This window comes from Mandrillus leucophaeus, unplaced genomic scaffold (assembly GCF_000951045.1).
Source record: "Mandrillus leucophaeus isolate KB7577 unplaced genomic scaffold, Mleu.le_1.0 Scaffold249, whole genome shotgun sequence".
NCBI classification, from domain to species: Eukaryota; Metazoa; Chordata; class Mammalia; order Primates; family Cercopithecidae; genus Mandrillus; species Mandrillus leucophaeus.
The window spans coordinates 241,484-262,729 of record NW_012102576.1 but is presented as its reverse complement, the minus strand read 5'-3'; the positions used below and the strand labels follow the sequence as shown (position 1 = coordinate 262,729).

The window sequence follows — 21,246 nt, the reverse complement described above, 5'->3', positions numbered from 1 at the left end:
ACACTCAATGTCCCAGATATGTTTAATGTATAATGTCCATCAAAGGAGTCCGCTGTGCAATGTAAGTGCTAATCAAAACAACTGTTCATTTCTAGTTTTACCAAACTTTATTTCACTAGGTAAGGTACAAGAATTGAGTTACTAACTGACCCCAGCCCTTCATAAATAAGTCTAAGGAATAAATAAGCAACCAGGAAGTAAACTGTTACTTCTCTTGTAACAACCTTAAGGGAGACAAAGCAATGAAGAACCACATCCAGTTCTGATAATAGGTGGATAAATCCTTATAAAAGGCCTGAACCCTAGTCACAGAGGAGGTCTGCACACATCCTGCCTGCTCAGGTGAGAATTTAAGACCCGGCTGTAGTTCTCCTTTTCTTCTCTTTCAATAAGTAAATGAAATTGTCCACCCTGCAGTAGCCAAGCCACGGCCCACATGGAATCGCTCTCATTACATCCTTAATGAAGTGAGAGTCACTACCGTCATATCCGTAACTCAGGGACACTTCCTGCACCAGAACCAAAGCAAAGAGATCACTAGGAGACAGGAGCTTGTTTCCACGACTTCCTTCTATGAGCACTGTATCCAGATTAACTGGCCCTTTGCCTTTTTAGAGTTAGCTACTGAAGACTCATACTGGTGAGTCAGGGAGGATTAGGATATACAGTTTTTCTCATCTTTAATTCCTCTAATTTACGGGCTAACAGAAATAATTAGAATGAACAGTTTTCATTATTATTTATTATTCATCCATTTAATTATTTGTCACTGAATGTAAGCACCGTCTTAGGTATTTGGGATACAGTGGTAGATAAGATACAGTCCCTTTTTTAAAAAAAAAAAACTATGAAAGATAAAAACAAAAGATTACAATCCAGGATCATCAACACTACAGAATTATGGTCTATCTCATTACTGCACCTTCTCTCCTTATGTATGTCCAACTCTACTAAGGAGAAATAATAAAGTTTTTCTTATTTCTGAGGCCTTAGTACCTAAGATAATCTGGTGATCCAACCACATAAAGTGTTTCTGTAAACTTTCCTCTATGAAAATGCCTTCTCGAATTGACTGCTATCTTGAAATTAATATGCAGGTCAAACAGTCACAGAATGGAAAAGATACAATCACACATTGCTTAATTCAACCACATCTATGTATACTCAGAAAACAAACAAAATCAATTGGGACCGGATTTTTGCATTAAGTGTGAAGATCTGAGAAGGAGGAAGTACCACCTTGCCCTCACTCACTTCCCACAATTTATATTCTCACATTAGCATTATTTATTTATTTTCTTTTTAGAGATGGTGTCTTGCTCTATCTCCCAGGCTGGAGTGCAGTGGGGCAATCATAGCTCACTGCAGCCTCAAACTCCTGGGCTCAAGCCACCCTCCCGCCTCAGCTGCCCAAATAGCTAGGACTACAGGTACACACCACCATGCCAGCTAGGTTTATTCTTTAGAACAAAGCTTGATTTGCAAAGAGTCACTGTTAGGATAAAAATATACCATCAGGGATCAGTAATGTACTAGAGGAGTACAGCAATAACGTACTTATCAACTACATAAGCAATAGCATATATTGGCATAGATTTTATCAGATTAGCTCAGAATATAATATGAAAAAGGTATATTTTTGACAGAGATGGTTGGGATGGGGATGAGAGTGGCAGCATTAGTTGCCATACTGAGCAATACAAAAAACAAACTTATCTATTTTAAAAATTTGCTTACATCTGGTCTTTAAATTGTTCACATAATATCTAAATAGTCTCAAAGAGAATCCATCAGTTAAGCATCAATCCCCAGGAGGTTGTCTTGCATCTAATGCCATATCTGAGCAAGTTCAGTATTTGCTAACTACATACTCATGGCTTTCCCAACAGCCAGTGGCCAGCTCCCTCCTTTTAGGGACACATGACAGATCTGAGGGTCAGGACAGAGTGGTCATCCATCAAGTTCTGACCTTCTTACACACCCACTGTAAAGGAACTTCACAGCTTGAAGCTTGAAGACTATTTTTGTTGATGGCACCGCATGTCTGCACCAAGCTATTAGAATAAATCCTGTAAGAAATCATAAAAGTCAATCACTTGAGGCCGTATGCACAGAAAAGGAGTTGAAAGGCATGAAGGGATAAAAATTGAGCAAATTCTTTCCCCCTATTCAGGCAGAAGAATTAAAATTGTTCATTAGCCTCTCTTTAAAATGTTATCACCTTTTTTTATTTTTATTTTTTGCCCTTACCCATTGTTCATTCCCTTCCTTGTTCCCTATTTCCTCTCCTTTTCACTTTTTCCTCTCCTCTCCATCCGTTCTTCTTAATCTATTCCCCAAGTACCATAATTTGGCTTTCCTTTTTCCTCTCTCTCTTTCTTGGCACTCCTTTGAAGCCCCTTACCTTGAGAAGTTTAGAGGTGATCCATTTTCCCACCTCCAGCCAGAATTGTTCCTCAGACCAACCCAGTGAAAGGCCTCACTGACGAAATCTTGGAGCAGGCTCTAAGAGAAAGGTTGAAAACCAAAAACGAGACCTAGTGTCACAGTCAAACAACTATTCCTTTCCGTGTTGGATTCCTAATACTAAGTTAAGTAATTAATTAAAAGACAAACTAGCATTCTTTACACCCTCCATCACCACCACTCTTAAGGACTGAATGCTTCCTAAAATCAGTATGTTGACCCCCAACCCCTAATGTGATGATACCTGCTGGTGGAGCCTTTAACAAGTAATTAGGTATAGATAAGGCCATGAGGGTGGTGCCTCCGTGATGCAATTAGTGTCCTTACAAGAGGAAGAAGAGACCAAAGCACTCTCTCTGCCAAGTGAGGATACAACAAAAAGGCAACCATGTGCAAGCCAGAAGTAGGTCCTCACCAGAAGCCAGAGAACCTTGATGTTGGATTTTCCAGCCTTCAGAACTGAGAGAGAGAAACATCTGTTGTTTAAGCCAGCCAGTCTATGGTATTTTGTTACAGCAGCCCAAGATAAGACAACTATTCACTCTAAATAACTAATTTTTCATTTAACATCTAATTCTAAAGATGTGTTAACTGTAGAGAGGAGCAGCATCCTAGAATTGACCTTTCTATCCATATCTGGATGTTTATAGTGTAGCAAATAAGATAATATTACATCTCTACGTTCCATCGCAATTTTCTCCTTAATTAAAGGGAGCACCTGATAGGTATTCAGATTATTTCAAAAGAAAGAAGCTCCACCTTTGCTGCAGAAGTGGTCATCTTTCCCATCCTTAAATACGTAAATTATGATTAAACCTATAGCAATATTCTTGGTTTTTTTCCCCACTAAAGTCTCATTTTCCATGTCCTTGTCAATCTTGTATATGGCAAGAAAAAAACAGTTCTTAAGGGAATAAGTTTAAGGTAAAGGTATATCGGCTACACCACTTATGTGTGCCATGTTACCCAACAGAACAGAGATAAAAGATCCTTCGATCTGCAAAGTCTGACATTCAAATGAAGAAGTTTATATCCTAAGAGAATTGCCTCTATAAATGAAATAAAATAAAATATTAAAGATTAAAATAGATTAAAATAAAAGGTTAAAAAGATAATCCAAGCTAATTTTGTTGTAGGATTTAGTATTGGTGTAATTAACAATTACAGTTTCAATATTTTCTAATGACAGCTTAATTGGTCAAACACCTTTGGAATAAAATATTCTTTTTTATCTAGAAACTACTAAGAAAGCAACACAATTTCAACTGCCTATGGTGATTATTATACCACCAGATGTCCCATTTTGATGTTGTTTTTATTCCACTCCTGAAAGATGGTTGCTGAAGAGTAAGAATTTATGGCCTCTGCTCTTAACTGTCTCTCTTTGCCTACTTGGACCCTGCATGAGCACAAATAGAGTTGCTCTTCTAAAGTTAAGAGAAGGCCAGGCACAGTGGCTCACGCCTGTGATCCCAACACTTAGGGAGGCCGAGGTGAGTGGATCACTTGAGGTCAGAAGTTTGAGACCAGCCTGGTGAATGTGGTACAAAACTCCCGTCTCTACTAAAATAAAAAAGTAAAAAAAAATTAGGCATGGTGACGGGTGCCTGTAATCCCAGCTACTTGGGAGACTGAAACATGAGAATCGCTTGAACCCAGGAGGCAGAGATTGCAGTAAGCCGAGATGGCACCACTGCATTTCAGCCTCGGTGACGGAGTGAGACTCTATCTCAAAAAAAAACAAAATAAAATAAAGTTAAGAGAGGCAAAAAGCCTCTTTGCACTTCTAGTAAAGACACTACAGGAGAGAAAAGGAATCTTTTGTGCCATTTCTCATGGTCAGAATAACCTCTATTTTCTCTTCACTGGGTTTCGGTCCTGTTTCCATTTAGGACATGACTGTGATGGTTCCTAGACGAAGCATTTGAAAAATGAGTATGACTTGTTTATCAATGCTTTTCTTCCCAAATAATCTATGCCTTATGATGACTTTGTTCTCTCAGAACCCAGTATCCTGAAAACAATTATCTCTTACATTTGTATTGCACTCTAAGGTTTGCAAAATCCCTCTGCGTTCATTCCCAACATCATTTGAAATACTACATACACAGTGTGGCATTTAGGAAAACAAAACAGAAACAAAATTCTGGAGTCTCCTAGCTCCCTTCTTCTATCTGAAGATGAGCAGGTGGTTTACTCTGGCTGAGCTTCAACTTCTTTATGACCGTTTAGCTTAGATATTTTCTAGGATTCTTTCCAGTTATGAAATTCTTGACAATCTTGGAAAGTAGGCAACTATTATTATCCTCACTTTTAGAAATGAGAAGACGAGGTCATGTGGGTGAAAGAATTCCTCCAAGAATTGGATCCTTATCAAATAATCATCCAAGTTTTCTCTCCCAGTGCTAAACTTTTCATCACTCTGTGCCCCTTATTAATGTCCTCCACTGGTCTCACTTTTCACACAGAATAAAATCTAAAATCCTTATAATGTACGCACAGTCCTACATAATCTAGCCCCTGCTAACCATTTACTCACTTCCTAGGTGCCAGCCACATGAGCCTTCTTTCTGTTCCTTTCACATGCCAAGGTCATTCTTGCTTTAGGGTCTTTGCATAGCTTTTCCCTCTGCCTGGACTATCTTTCCTGAGATTTCTACATGGCTGTCAATCAGGTCTAGATATCAACTCAAATGTTCCCTCCCGAAAGAAGCCTTCCTTAACTAACCAATCTAAAATAGTATTCACATTTACTATAACATCATACTGTTTCATTTTCTTTAAAGCACATATCACCATATTCATTTGTTTAGTTTTGTCTGTCTCTTCCAAAGACAATGAAAGCACATGTAACATGTATGCAATGTGTAATGATCAGAGCAGGGTAATTAGTCTATCGCTTCAAACATTTACCATTTCTTTGTGTTGGGAACATTCAAAATCCTCTCTTCTAGCTATTTGAAAATATACAATACATGGTTGTTAACTCTAGTTACCCTGCAGTGCTGTAGAGCAAGGGTCCCCAACCCCCAGGCCATGGACAGTACCAATCTGTGGCCTGTTAGGAACCGGGCTGCAGAGCAGGAGGTGAGTGGCTGGGCGAGCCAGCATTACCGCCTGTGCTCTGCCTCCTGTCAGATCAGCGGATCAGCGGCAGCACTGGATTCTCATAGGAGTACAAACCCTATCGTGAACTGCGCATGTGAGGGATCTAGGCTGCCTGCTCCTTATGAGACTCTAATGCCTGATGATCTGAGGTGGAACAGTTTCATCCTGAAACCACCCCCGCCAAAGGTCCATGGAAACATTGTCTTCCACGAAACAGGTCTCTCGTGCTAAAAATGTTGGAGACCACTGCAATAGAACATTAGAACTTATTTTGCCCATCTAGGTGTAATTTGTATACTTCAACATAACTCTCCCTAACCTCCCCTTCCCCAGCCCTTCCCAGCTTCTTCTATACTCTGTTCTGAGGTCAACTTTTTTTAAGTTTTCACATAAGCAAGAACATGCAGTGTTTAACTTTCTGTTCCTGGTTTATGTCACTTAACATGGTGTCCTCTAGTTCCATCCATTTTGCTATGAATGACAGGATTTCATTATTTTCTATGGCTGATTAGTATTCTAGTGTGTATACATACCACATTTTCTTTATTTCATTTTTTATTATTATACTTCAAGTTCTGAGGTACATGTGCAGAATGTGCAGGTTTGTTACATAGGTATACACGTGCCGTGGTGGATTACTGCACCCATCAGCCCGTCACCTACATTAGGTATTTCTCCTAATGCTATCCCTCCCCTAGCCCCCGACCCCCAAACAGACCCGGTGTGTGATGTTCCCCTCTCTGCGTCCATGTGTTCTCATTGTTCAACTCCTACTTATGAGTGAGAACATGCAGTGTTTGGTTTTCTGTTCTTCTGTTAGTTTTCTTTATCCATTTATTTGTTGTTGAACATTTAGGTGGATTTCATATCTTGGCTATTGTCAATATTGCTACAATATACATGAGAGTGAACATATCTCTTCAACATACTGATTTTATTTCCTTCAGATAAATACCCTATATATGTAATTATGTGTCAATTTAAAAAATGTTAATAACAAAATTAAATTTAAAATATCATTTTCCTTAAAAATAAATAAATAAAATAAAATGTAAACATCATAACAGCAACAACTCTTGACTACCATATCCCTAGCAGTTAGAAAAATACATAAAATTATACTCAATAAATGCAGACCAGGCATAGTGGCTCATGCCTACAATACCAGCAATTTGGGAGGCCAAGGTGAGAGGATTACTTGAGGCCAGGAGTTCAGAACCAGTCTGGACAACATCGTAACACTCTATCTTTACAAAAATTTAAAAATTTAGCCAACTGGTCATGGTGGCATGTGCTTGTAGCTTCAGCTACTTGGGAGGCAGAGGCAGGGAGGAGGATCACTTGAGCCTCAGAAGTTTGAGGCTGAAGTAAGCTATGATCATGCCATTGCTCTCCAACCTGGGTAACAGAGTGAGATCCCATCTCTTTTTAAAAGAATTATGTTTAATAAGTATTTATAGAAATAAAGAACACACAATCAGGTATTATGCTGCAGGAAGTTAAAACCCTCTGAACAGAAACTCTATATTTTTTACTTTCTCTCTGTAAAACTCTTAACTGTGCATGCTAGGGGTAAGGAGGTAGACAGGAGAGTGAATGAAGTATACGACAGATGAAATGACACTGTAATTTTCAACATAGCTTAAAATTTTTGCATTTCTTAACCAACTTGTTTAAAGAATTATTTAAATTAGGAAAAAAAATGGATTTTTAAAAAATATTTTCACAAAATTGGTGTGGTAGTGATAGCCACAATCTAAAAGACTCAAAATTAAATGTTACTGCATTCAAAGTATATAAAATTTGAGTATATGTGAATCAAAAATTATAAACTAAATATTTGAAAAAATAAATTAATTAAAATTAACAAAAGGAATAAAAGAGTAATTCCCAATTTCTCCGTTGGAATTATGAGAAAAATAGTCCATTTCTTTTTCTTTCATTTCAAGAGGAGGAATGGCAGCTAATGAAGCACAGAAATTGATAAAGATTTGCTCAGAAACTTCAATTAGAGTCTGAAGAGCTAGGATTGGGTAATGCCCACGTACAAACCCCAACCCTGTGCTCATTTACTACCCTCAAGACCCATATAATTCTATGTCACTTGATCAGTCAGTCCTTTTACAACTTCTCATTGGTGAGGCTAGATATTGAAAATGTTTATTATGGCACCTTCACTCGAAAATCTTCCACTTGGAAGAGGCCTTCAAAACCATAGTGCTAAAACCTATTCTATGTACTCATGGATGTGTGTGTGTGTGTGTGTGTGTGTGTATGAGTGAGAGAGAGAGAATATAGAAGCAGCATGAAAGTAGAAATTGTAGAAAGTATAACTGTAGAAACAGCATGAAAGTATAAATTAGTCTGCTGCAGTGGCTGACACCTGTAATTCCAGCACTTGGGGAAGTCAAGGCAGGAAAATCTCTTGAGCCCAGGAGTTCAAGATCAGCCTGGGCATCATGGCAAAACCCCGTTAATACAAAAAAATATGAAAATTAGCCAGGCAAGGTGGCACATGTCTGTAGTCCCAGCTACTTGGGAGGTTGAGATATGAGATAAGAGGATCATTTGAGCCTGGGAGGTGGAGGTTGCAGTAAGATAGGATTGTGCCATTGCACTCCAGCCTGGGTGAGAGTCTCAAACAACAACAACAAAAGTATAGGTAAAGGTGGTGACTGAGAACTCTTGTCACCCAGAGAAGGTGTGAGCTAGAACACTTAGGTGTTATGTATTTGTAATGTTTGCTTATATTTTAGAAAAAATGCAAACCCTAAAAGCAAAGTGAAGATAAAATCCAAACAAACAAAATCAGGTGCACTTTTTCTTTTCTTTTCCTTTTTTGCTTTTTTAGTTCAACATTTATAACTTCCACACACACTTCTGTATGTAATATTTTTAACTGAAATTAAAATATCATTAAGGCACAAAGCATAACCCTTAAACTTCCAAATTAACATGGTTTGCAGAATGTATGTAAGTTATTTCAACCCATATTAAGAAAAACTAACAATACATTGAAACTATAAAATCATACCTTTTGATTAGCCAACTTAATTCTAGGGAATACAATGTAAATAAATGACCACAAGCAAAATGATTTCTATAAACATGCTCATAGCTCATGACAATTGAAAATTAGTAGAATTTTATCTAAGACTATGAAAAGATTTAAGCAATAGTGAAATGATGCAGAATGTGTAAAAATACTGTTTAAAACTAAAATAAAATCTGGTTGCAATTTTTTATTACCTGGAATAATTTAATGCTTAGTAAAAACCAAGAATGAAGTAATACTATTTGATAAAAGCAAAATACAAAATAACGGGTTCCAAAACGCCTAAAAACATAGCATAAAGGTATTTTTAGACAGTATAGCCCTGTTTTGTCCCACCAAACCCGTAGCTAAAATCATCCTGAAAGCAACGACAGGGGAATTCCCACAAGGGAGACGAGAAGTAGAACAGTGATCACCAGGAGCTAGAGGGAGGGGAGTTATTGTTTAAGAGGTACAGACCTTCAGCTGGGGATGATGAAAAGGTTCTGGAGATGATGGTAGTGAAGGTTGTACAACAATAGGAACGTACTTAATGCCACCAAACTGTACACTTGAAAATGGTTAAAATAGTAAATTTTATGTTATGCATATTTTCCCACAATTTTTCAAGTTAAAAAAGAGTGGAAATATCCTAGCCTATCCTGCCCATCCCTTGTTATGCAGTTCACACTAGCTGCTTAACCTGATTATAAAGAAGCATGACAAAAGACACACATTACCAGACTGTGAAGACCTCCAGAGTAAAACAGTTCCCCTACCATCTACCCTGTTTCCAGCCATTTCTTTGAATCTTCTGACATATCATCTCAGATTTCCTCATAAACAAAATACTCAATTCAACAAGTCATAATTTACTCTGTGATGTATCTTTTACTGAAATCGTGTCTTGGGACACAGCAGAGCAAAGTAAAAGTTATTTTTGGCTCTGGACTTTATATTGTTGTTTGAGATTTTTGTGTTTTTGAGACAGAGTGATACTCTGTCTCCCAGGCTGGAGTGCAGTGGCCTGATCTCGGCTCACTGCGACCTCTGCCTCCAGGGCTCAAGTGATTCTCCTGCCTCAGCCTCCTGAGTAGCTGGGATTATAGGCATGTGCCACCATGCCCGGCTAATTTTTGTATTTTTAGTATAGATGGAGTTTCACCATATTGCCCAGGTCTTGAACTTCGAACCTCAAATGATCCACCCGCCTTGGCCTCCCAAAGTGCTGGGATTACAGGTGTGAGCCACGGCGCCCGGCCAGTCTAGAAAGTTTTATCTTCACTTTGTACATGAGGAAACTGAGAGTCAAAAAGGTTAAGGAAGTTGCTGAAGTTCACACAGCTAGTAAGAAATATAGTAGAAGCATACTCATGACTGTCTGAGAGAAACCAAGCTGTTTTCATTACCCGATTGAAAATATACAGAAAAGTGACCATGTTACCGTAGTGTTTGTATTGCTGTACCCAAAGAAGGAAACCTTGGGTATTATTAGATGTAAATCCTAAACATGTGAGGAGCCCATGCCAGAAGTTCAGGGAATCCCAAGTTTAGGAAGACAGGTGAAGTTGAATGAGAGGTTGTTACAACAGTAAAGTTGGATCATATAATTCCAAATTATGATAATGAGGAAGAGAGATATTATAGGGCAAGGAACATCAGAATAGATTTAAAGAAACCAAAGCAGTTTCACTGGGAACTCACTAATGAATATATACTTTAAAATAACATACCAATAACTATAAGGAATCACGGCTAACAACATCCAGGATGAACTGAGCTTGGTGGGGGGAAAATGGCAAGAAAAATCAAGAATTTGAATATATCCAAACATCTAAAGATATACTCAAAGGGCAAGAAGGAGTAAGGGCTGATGCTATAATGTTAACACAAAAATGAGAAAATAATAGAGCAATTTAATTTCCATTTTGTTTTTATGTTCTCTATCAAAAATAATCTTAAGGTCCCAGAGAGAAAAAAAAGAGACAATAAGTAAGCATCTCACTATTTTAAATATATTTAAGCCTATAATCCCAGCACTTTGGGAGACCAAGGCGGGAGGATCACTTGAGGCCAGGAGTTCAAGACCACACTGGGCAACATAGTGAGACTTCATCACAATAAATAAATTTCAATCTCCACGGTCATACAATGTACATTCTGTATGTCAAATTCAAAAAAAATTTTAAATATGTATAGAAAAGAAACCAGAAGACAATTAGTAGAAAAAGTTATCTTGTTGAACATGTGCAAAATGGATTCTGGAAGTTGTCAAATACAATATTTCTATAAGTGACTTTGAAGGTGAGTTGATGTAGATTTTTTTTTTTTTTTTTTTTTTTTTTTTTGAGACAAACTCTCACTCCATTGCCCAGGCTGGAGTGCAGTGCTGTGATCATGGCTAACTGCAGCCTTGACTTCCTGGGCTCAGGCAATTCTCCCACCTCAGCCTCCCGAGTAGCTGGGACCACAGGTGCATGCCACCACACCTAGGTAATTTCTGTATTTTTTTGTAGAGGCAGGGTCTTGCCATGTTGCCCAGGCTGGTCTTGAACTCTGGGTTCAGGCAATCCACCTGCCACGGCCTTGCAAAGTGCTAGGATTACAGGTGTGAGCCACCGTGCCCACTAGAGTAGAATTTAAAATTTGGCTCTGCCAGATTTGTAGCCTTAGACTTATACTCATTAATTCTCTGATTTTTTTTTTTTTTTTTTTGAAACTGTCTCACTTTGCTGCCTAAGCTGGAGTGCAATGGTGCGGTCTCAGCTCACTGCAGCCTCCACCACGTGGGTTCAAACGATTCGGGTGCCTCAGCCTCCCAAGAAGCTGGGATTACAGGTGCGCAGCAGCATGCCCAGCTAATTTTTGTATTTGTAGCAGAGACGGGGTTTCACCATTGTAGCCAGGCTGCTCTTGAACTCCTGACCTCAAGTGATCCACCCACCTCAGTCTCTCAAAAGTGCTGGGATTACAGGTAGGAGCCACCACGCCCAGCCAATTCCTCTGAATTTTACTCATTCACCAACAAAATGGGGATGTGGAACTCTATTTTTCAGAATTGCTGTGACGATTAAGAATACTATACATAAAGGCCGGGCGTGGTGGCAGGCGCCTGTAACCCCATCTACTCGGGAGGCTAAAGAGGAGAATCGCTTGAACCCTGGAGACAGAGGTTGCATTGGGCCGAGATTGTGCCACTGCACTTCAGCCTGGGCAACAAGAGCAAAACTCCTTCTCAAAAAGGAAAAAAACCAAAAGAATACTATACATAAAACACCTGGCAAAAAGCAGGTGCTCAATCCACGGTAGCCTCTGTTATTATTGTACACTTTGCCGTAAGTGATCTAAGATAGGAGGTGAACCCTACTTAAGTATCTCAGTGAAAGATGACCATTTAACAGCATGAGAGGGATATTTTCCATAGGCCTGTAGATTCTACATACAGCAACGAAATCCTCTAGCACTTTCCACCAATGGAACGCCAGTTTGAAAAACTTCAGTTTTAACAGATCCATAGAGCTCTCTTTCTTATTTTTACTTTTTGCTCTTTTGGTAGTGGCTCATACCCCAGTATCATACTAGAAACATTGTACATACCTCAAAATAGTATGTAAATCTTGCCCCCAGAACAAAAGAACAGTAACACTAGAACAAGAGACGCAGCAAGTCAGGTAAAAGTCAATTCGGTTCTACAGAATCTGACAAAAGTCAGAGCAAGAAAAACAATCAAAGCAGAGAATCAAGTAAGATTCCAGGGGAGTGTCAAAGGTCAAACTTATGACATCTAGCAGGGACATTCCACCCTCTCCAGCACTGGCCTGGCCCCACGGAGCCTTAAGAGAAAATAAACTCAATTTGGAAATGCAGTGAGCATAACTCTGCTGGTTTTACTCAACAATAGTCTCAGGAATGGCGGCATGTAAGGAAACAAAGGAGGGACAAAATCCCTCTAATGATCCTGCCCTTCCTCTGGATACCTCAGAGAAACAGCAATATTGCCATTTTCCCAGATGTTCTGTGCCTTCATCCTTTCCCTCCTCACCTCTCATGATCACACTGTGAAATGTATAGTAGCTGCTACACCACAATTTTCTGTGGCAGTGTCTTGTGCTATGACTCACGACTCCTGTTTATGAGTTTTGCCCTCAATGTTTCAAATTCATGGCTCACTTCTGCTATTTACTTCAGTCAGCTCGAATCCTCAGAGTCACTATATCAGAATAAGAATAGGGGTTGCTACAACGTCCAGAAAGCAAGGCTGTTTTGCTGGAGGCCATAAAACTAAGATGGCATGTTTAATGAGTATGACTCAATGCATTCTGCCACCTCACTTAGAGAAGACTTAAAAAAAAAATGTTAGTCACATATGTGGAATGATTTAGAGTTTAGATTCTATGTGGAATTCCAAAGGAGTAAGTGTTTCTTTGACAGAAAACAAGAATCTGTATGCTTTATATAGGTAGCTGTATAGGTAGTTATAAAATTTAGGAACTATATGTTCTCCCCAGCTGCTTTAGAGTAACCTCTGGATTTTTTCCAAGGTAAGTTAATATAGTTTAATTCTCAATAAACTGTTCTCTGTGACTAGATTCTACCCCAAAAAAGAAAACAGAAAACAATAGCAAAACACAAAAATCAGTATTAAATTAGTGCTAAAGACGAAACTAAGATTTCTTGTTTTCCTTATAGATGTTATTTATGTAGACAAATTAGAATTTGATTTTTATACTAGGCAACCTCAGGATGTCAATTCCTTGTGTTGCCTTGAGATGGTCTAGGACCAATAGCAAGTTCTTTTCCAAGAGATTGCTGGGAGGATAGGAAGGATCTGAGGGGCCTGAAGGAAGTGGAGGCCACCACACACACACACACACACATACACACACAAACACAGGTGCTTATATCCCAACTTTCTTGACACTGCAGTCTGGAACTTACTGGATTCCAGTGAATAAAGGGAAAACTTTTTAAAAGAAGGCATTTAAGCCCTTATCACAATCACTCTGTCCCCGTGATCTCTATCTTTCCCTCCCTCCCAAGTTCCACTATATAAGAATCTGCTGCCAGGCCTGGCACGGTGACTCACGCCTGTAATCCCAGCACTTTGGGAGGCTGAGGCGGGCAGATCACGAGGTCAGGAGAGCGAGACCATCCTGGCTAACATGGTGAAATCCCGTCTCTACAAAAATACAAAAAATTAGCCAGCGTGGTGGCGGGCGCCCGTAGTTCCAGCTACTTGGGAGGCTGAGGCAGGAGAATCACTTGAACCTGGGAGGCGGAGGTTGCCGTGAGCCTAGATCATGCCACTGTGCTCCAGCCTGGATGACAGAGGGAGACTCCGTCTCAGAAACAAACAAACAAACAAACAAAACCCAACAATCTGCTACCTTGTTGTTGGACCTGTATGTTTCCAGACCTAAGACTTCTTTTAACTAGAGCTGTATTTCAAGTCTAATTCCTCTCCAAAACACTCACCATCCTTCTGCCTCCTTGCCCCACATACACACTTACATGCTATGCAAGCATCTGGGTTGCTGTAACTGAGGTTTGTTGGAGCAGACAGCATAAGAGTAAAGAGTGGGGAAGGAGAGGGAAGAAGGCGGAAGTAGAGGAAGAGGAAAGAGAAGAAGAGGGAAGGGGAAGAATACAGTATCCCTCCAAATCACAGATTCCTTCTGTTCCTCAAAAGAGGATACATGATCCATTTAAACAGCAGCTAAGAAAAACAAAAGAAACAAAAACAAAACCCCTACATTTTCTAAATATTTGCATTTACCATTTCCTGTTTGTCCGTTATCATAAGGAGGTGTGAGTCTCTGGCTAGGCAGAATTCCAGACTAGAAATCCAGTCCTTTTTCTCCACTGAGAAATAATAACAATGGTTACCATATTTCATCCAGTGGTCTGGGCAGCTAGGACAGCTGGCACAAGTAGAGTACTTGGAGCCTAGGAAAGAAGAGGACCTGGTTCACATCTTCATGGACCACTCAGTCTTGGAAATGAAATGGGAGATAAAATGGAATATGGCAGTCCCAGGTCTTCCCTGCTCCACCACTTTTCAGATTAAGGGTTAGAGAAATGTGTAACAATGCATGGTCTCAATTTGAATACCTCATAATGTCCACCCCCATCATCTACTAAGTATGTATTCCACTACACAAGAATAGGACTATAACTGAAGGAGCAAAGAAGAAAATGTAGAACAATCTGCCTGAAAACTCTGGAGCAAGTACTTTACTTGTGCTAGAGATCTCTGTGCACATGTAATATACACACACCAGATAACTGTGTGCTTGTATGATATGCGTCTGTGTACTGTCTTTGCTCAGTGCATACATTGCATAATTGCATAATGTATATTACTTAAATCAGGCAGAATGATTCAGAATGCCCAACCAAAAATGCACAAAAAAAAAAAAAAAGAAACTAGGAAAAGCAAACTTAACTAGAATGAAAGGTTTTGCTTTTTTATTATCACAGATGTAACTCTCACCATTGAAAACTGGAAAAAAACACTTATACTTCAGCAAAAAGAACTTACGTTGATTTTTTTTAAAAGGGTTTTCTGGCAGAGAAGCATAACAGGTGCTAAAGTGAAAAGTGATAGAATGTTCTAACCAAGATCTTTTAAATACGGAAGATCCGCATTCCTTTAAAATGGTTGGCTCATAGTTTTGTTAAGATGAAAGGGAACTGGCCAAGCATGGTGGCTCACTCCTGTAATACCAGCATTTTGGGAGGCCGAGGCAGGTGGCTCACATGAGTCCAGGAGTTCAAGACCAGCCTGGCCAACATGGTGAAACCTCATCTCTACTAAAAAATACAAAAAAATCAGCCGGGCATGGTGGCACCCGCCTGTAATTCCAGCTACTTAGGAGCTGAGACATGAGAATCAGTTGAACCCAGGAGGCAGAGGTTGCAGTGAGCCAAGATCACACCACTGCACTCCAGCCTGGGCAACAACAGAGCAAGACATTGTCTCAAAAACAAACAATCAAAAATGAAAGGGAACTGAATATGCTTTCAAGGTAATTCCAACCAAGATTCCAAAATTCTACTGATTTTCTACTTAAATACTTTTCAATACTTAAACATATTTGCATAAACTCACCGTAAGCACAATTCTACAGTGAGCAAGTATGAGCCATTATATTCCATGAGCACATGTGTAGATATATAATTGCAGAATAGAGTATATATCTACTGTAGATTTGGGAGTTACAAAGTGGGGAAAGTAGTACTTTTCATATAAATATTAGATAATTGTTCTCTAGGAAGACCTGGCATACAACCAATGTAAGTTTTGGAGATCAAGCTGTTAAATTGACACCTTACAGATTTGTGCTTTTTCCATACGACTGTGACATTAGTCAGCCTGGATTAGAAATTCCCAACTTCCCTAGGAGTTCCTTTTTGTCAAAGGTCAGACTTGGATCTGAGGTAGAAACCCTGGAGCTAAACTCTTAAAATCCTAATAAATCAGCAGAGCGCAGTGGCTCACACCTGTAATCCCAGCACTTTGGGAGGCTGAGGAGGGCAGATCACGAAGTCAGGAGTTTGAGACCAGCCTGGCCAACATAGTGAAACTCCGTCTCTAATAAAAATACAAAAAATTAGCCAGGCATGGTGGCGGGTGCCTGTAATCTCAGCTACATGGGAGGCTGAAGCATGAGAATCGCTTGAACCTGGGAGGCAGAGGTTGCAGTGAGCCGAGATCACGCCATTGCACTCCAGCCCAGGTGACATTGTAAGCCTCTGTCTCAAAAAAAATTTTTTTTAATTAAAAAAAAAGAATCCTAATAAATCACTTCTGTATAATCTGTCACTATCATCCCCTAAAAACATAAACCTAAGCTGGGACTCTAGACTGTAAAACAATAAACTGAGAGCCCTCTAAATCACTAGATTTAAGGACTTAGAAGAACTAAACTTAGAAAAATTAGTTTCAGAAAATGTGAAAGCACCGGACTGGCAAAAAAAAAAAAAAAAAAAATCAGAATATGTTTACTTACATTATGATATATCTATATGTGAAAAGTTAAACATCATTAATATTATAATTCAAGTATCACAATACACATGGCAGTACAAAAATGTTTCTGGCAACATAAAATTAAAAAGCAATATACAAAATTATGAGCATACTATGATAAGAACTATTCTCAGCCTTGCATTAGAAGAAAGAAAGGTGGGAGAAATTTTAAAAGGACTTGATTGCAGTTCTATTAAGAAAATATGGTCAGGTGCAGTGGCTCACACCTGTAATCCCAGCACTTTGGGAGGCCAAGAAGGGCGAATGCCTTGAGCCCAGGAGTTCAAGATCATTCTGGGCAACATGGTGAAATGCCTCTACAAAAATAATAATAATAAAAATAATAATAATACAAAAATTAGCCAGGCATGGTGGTATGTGCCTGTGGTCCCAGCTATTCGAGAGGCTGAGGTGGATCACGTGAGCCTAAGGAGGTCAAGGCTGCAGTGAGCTGTGATTGTACAGTGGCACAGGGTCCACTGGTATAGCAGCACACAAATCTATCACCCACAGCCTGGGTGACAGAGGGAGACCCTGTCTCAAAAAACAAAAAGAAAATACACACTGACACAAATGCACATGGTCAAAGATGAGGAGGCTATACCCAGGAAATAGTTGTATAAAGATGTCGATGTATTTTGTTTGAATTATTTTTTGATTTTTCAAAGCTCCTGCTATGTTATATTGCTTTTATAATATAAAATGAAAGATTAATTTTGGTTTAAGTTTGCACTTACCCTGGCACAGGATCCACTGGTATAGCAGCACACTCATAAGAACTGCAGTCAGAAGCCCCAAAGCTATTGCCACAAGGCAAGAACAAGAAGGCCTGGAAGAGGAAGCTGCAACAACAGAGAATCAAAGCACAATCCTGAGTCAGAAGATAGGTTGAAAAAAAAGAGAAAGTCAGGGAAGGATACCGCATCTTAAAGCAATTTGGCCTAATGGAAACTGAGATCCAGGCCATAAAGTTTCCTTTTCTAGATGTATCAGGAACTTGCTCTAAAGTCAAAGGTAACCACTAACACCTGTATCAAATAACTTACTGTATTCATCAAGATAAAGAATGCTTTTTTCCTTTGAAATTGTGACTTATACTGTCTCATACTCAGGTGGTGAGAATACAAATTGGTGCCTCTTTGGAGGACAGTTCGGCAATATCTACCAAAATGGCAAAGGCATTTACCCTTTGACCTAGAAATTTCTCCTTAAGAAATTTTTCCTACAGATACTCACACGTGCAAAATGTCATATTTATTCGTGACAGCAATATTTGTAGGAGGAGAAGACTGAATACAATCTACATTCTATCAGTAAAAGGCCTGTCAAATACATTTTTGATATATCCATAAAGTGAATGTACAGCTTCTAATAAAGACTGGCTTTTTTTTTTAACTGATATGGAATATTCTGTAACATATATAGTCAAGACAAAGAAACATTCTGCAGAACAGGGTATACAAATATCTCTGCAAGCACACCCAAGAATCTGATAACATTGTTTGCCTCTGGAATGGGAAAAAACAGTCACTGGAGACAAGATAGGAAAAAGACTTTTTACCTTATTTTCTTTTGTACCTTTTGAATTTTGAACCGTGTAAACATATTATCCATTCAAAATTTAAATACATAAAATTTAGATAAAAATAATCTACATTTCAAAAGTGCTTTGTAAACTGTCATTATTAAAAGAGCAGTAAGTTTAGATTGATGCCATGTTTAAGCATAGGACACTACTTCACGTTAGCTATGTTGCATACAACCTAAATCTAAATTTCAAATTTGAAAAATGGAAGTATTTGCAGCAAATCTTTATTTTAAAATCGAAGGTATCTCATAGTCCGATAGTGTAGAAATTACGTGTAATGAGCAAAACTCTGTGAAGTAAGATGATATTTAAGTTCTAATTTTGATTCCTTTGTTTAACAACCTTGAATTAGGAAATTAAACTTGCCTGTTTGGGCTTCAATTTTCTGTTTACATTGTAGATAAATTATTCTATCTATGTGTGTATCTATGGAGTATTCCAAACTTCTTAAAGAAAAAAATGTATAATGAGAGATGCCTTCATAAAGAGAGAATTCTGCATAATAAGTATTTGGACTGATGAATCCAAAGGCATTAGATTTCTAGTAAAACTTTTAAAAAGACATTTGCATCACAGGAGAACATTTAATGAAATACACAAACGTTCATTCTTGTGTTATACTAAATTTAAAAAAGGTATCAAAGCATAATTGTATTTGTGTAACCACAAGCCAATTCAAGAAGTAAAATAAAGTTTTTAAATTTACTTTAAGTGTATATTGAAAGTGTCTAAATAGTTCCAAGTAGGTTCCAATTTATCACCAGTTTTGTGTGTGTGACCTTGAACATATACTTTGAGATATACATTACTTCTAACTTAATATTTCTATTCCTTAGAAATTAACACAGATATAATTCAAAACTAGGAAAAGATTACACAAATAAAGATGTCCAATGCTGTATAATTTATAGTAATAGAAATAAGTCTAAACATCCCAAGTATACTAGAATGATTTAGCAAATTAAGGCAACACTCTCAAAAGACATTAAAAATTATAATAGTAAAACCATGTAGTAAAAAGAGAGAAAGCTTAGGGAACTACCCTAAAGAATATACCTCGTGGGAGTTTACTGCCTAAGATACAAAATCAAGGATTAATTTTGGCATTTGCACTATTACCTATCTGTCTCAGATAATGTTCTCTCGGGGCTCTATGTACAAATGGCTCTTTTGTCTTCAAATCCTCAGTCACAGAGACTATTCTCTGCAGTGTTCTTGATACTTTTTCTTCCCTGTTTCTTCCCTGTCACCATTCTAGTGCAACACTGAAGTTAAAAAAAAAAAAAAAAAAAAAACTAGATGTGTAAATCAGTTTCTTTCCTGACAAAACTCTTAGTATTATCCACCAGCAAAACTATTGGTGTCCTCCTCATTCCATAGTCAGAAAAACAGCCATACTTTTAAACAGCTGGTCCAAGGTTACTCCGAATATAGCTAAAGAGATAAAGTTCTCCCAACAAAGTTCCCGCTTTAGAGAGGAGCAAGAAGGAATAACAGCAATGCCCTAGGTTGGGTTTCTAAGATGTGATCAAAGAAGTGAATGGTTAGAAAAGGGTTTACCTGAGGCCTAAGATCAGATCCTGTACCATACACCAATTTTTCATATTCCAACTCTGGACTTTAAACTGAACCAAAAGTATTTCCTCAAATTATCCTCGATTCTTCTGCATCCTCTGCTTTAAACTTATTCTACGCCCCATTCATCCGTAGCCTACTGTCACTATGCATCGTCTTCCATGCTACCTTGGTTAACTCACATTTTTGCTGTGGTCCGTAGTCATTCTGGGCTTGGGTTGCCGTAGGCAACTCTAACATGGAATAAATAACACTGTCAGTCATCTTCAGCTAAGATCTTTCACATGCAGTTGAGAGAGTTAAATTATCGAAGTGTGAAGGGATATGTATCAGTCAGGAAACAGCCCAATCTCTAAACTGCTAGCAGGAAACTTGACAAAAGCAGAAGTAATTTTTCAGGAAATGATTCAAATTTGGGGACTGCCTATAGAAATTAATATTTTAAGTTGCTATTTTTTTGCCCCATGATACTCTAGATGCTCATTAAATAGATATTGAATTGATTCCCCACGTCACCTAATTCTGTTGAGCAAGGAAAAATTGCTCTCAAGTCCAGCGATTTCAGTTATGGAAACTAAAATAAAAGTGAGAGTGGTTACTAGCTATGAATTTCTCTCAGAATTTTTTCTCTGCTTTGTTTCCTTCTGAAAAATGTATGCCAAATGAGACTGATTTCGTCATTTCTTGGAACTTTTGGGCAGTGATAAGCAATAATGAAACGGACTGTTGGGTGCATGCCTGGAATCATGGGAGAAATGAACTATTGCCCAGATATGTTTTGTGAATATGACATAACCACATCTTCCCCAAAACATTGTTCAAATTGTGCTATCATCTTTACCCTTCACAGTATCAGAAATTCCATTAAATTTTTTCTGTTGTCTTATTTTTACATGCAAAGATGACTAAAAAGAAGAGCAAAGTAAACAAATACATTCTAACATCTTAGTAATTTATTTTTAGTAGGTGAAAAGTTAATAAAAAGTTAAAGTAGGCCAGGCATGGTGGCTCATGCCTATAATCTCGGCACTCTGGGAGACTGAGGCAGGTGAATCACCTGACGTCAGGAGTTCAAGACCAGCCTGGCCAACATGGTGAAACCCCGTCTCTACTAAAAATACAAAAAAATTAGCCAGGCATGGTGGTGGGCACCTGTAATCGCAGTGACTCAGGAGGCTGAGACAGGAAAATCGCTTGAAACCAGAAAGCAGAGGTTGCAGTGAGCTGAGATCACACCATTGTACTCCAGCCTGGGCAACAAGAGTGAAACTCCATCTCTAAAAACAAAACTTAAAGTAAGGAAAACAGAAAGGGTATTGAAACTCCTAAGAATGGATAAGATCATCAAGATAGACTGCATAAGGATAAAAGAAGAGAAACAGCGAGTGCATATTAATAAAAACAAAATTTCTGCCTCCAGTCATGACAGAATGGCATTAGACT

The 21,246-nt window shown here is 38.5% G+C and overlaps 1 protein-coding gene across 2 annotated transcripts; it reads right to left on the bottom strand.

Moving 5' to 3' along the window:
* Positions 1-745: 745 nt before the first annotated feature.
* Positions 746-20,162, bottom strand: KLRG1 (killer cell lectin-like receptor subfamily G, member 1). Of its 2 annotated transcripts, XM_011983300.1 has the most exons (6): positions 19,986-20,162; positions 17,378-17,482; positions 14,385-14,554; positions 2,405-2,505; positions 1,970-2,069; positions 1,465-1,492 (listed from the first exon to the last, which is right to left on the bottom strand). In XM_011983300.1, exons 1-6 carry the CDS (start codon positions 20,065-20,067, stop codon positions 1,490-1,492), a joined length of 561 nt encoding a protein of 186 aa, XP_011838690.1. In that variant the 5' UTR covers positions 20,068-20,162; the 3' UTR covers positions 1,465-1,489. The 2 variants fall into 2 exon arrangements, with proteins under 2 accessions (XP_011838689.1, XP_011838690.1); XM_011983299.1 differs by having other exon boundaries at positions 746-2,069.
* Positions 20,163-21,246: the final 1,084 nt, after the last annotated feature.

Bases quoted from the DNA above. Each gene is read 5' to 3' on its own strand.
- KLRG1 (XM_011983299.1), bottom strand. From the start codon at position 20,067: ATGACTGACAGTGTTATTTATTCCATGTTAGAGTTGCCTACGGCAACC. The intron at 14,555-17,377 runs GTAAGTGCAAAC...CTTCTTTCCTAG, and splicing joins CCAGTGGATCCTGTGCCAGG to GCTCCAAGTACTCTACTTGT. The intron at 2,506-14,384 runs GTAAATGCAAAT...CCTTTCTCTTAG, and splicing joins TAACGGACAAACAGGAAATG to AGCCTGCTCCAAGATTTCGT.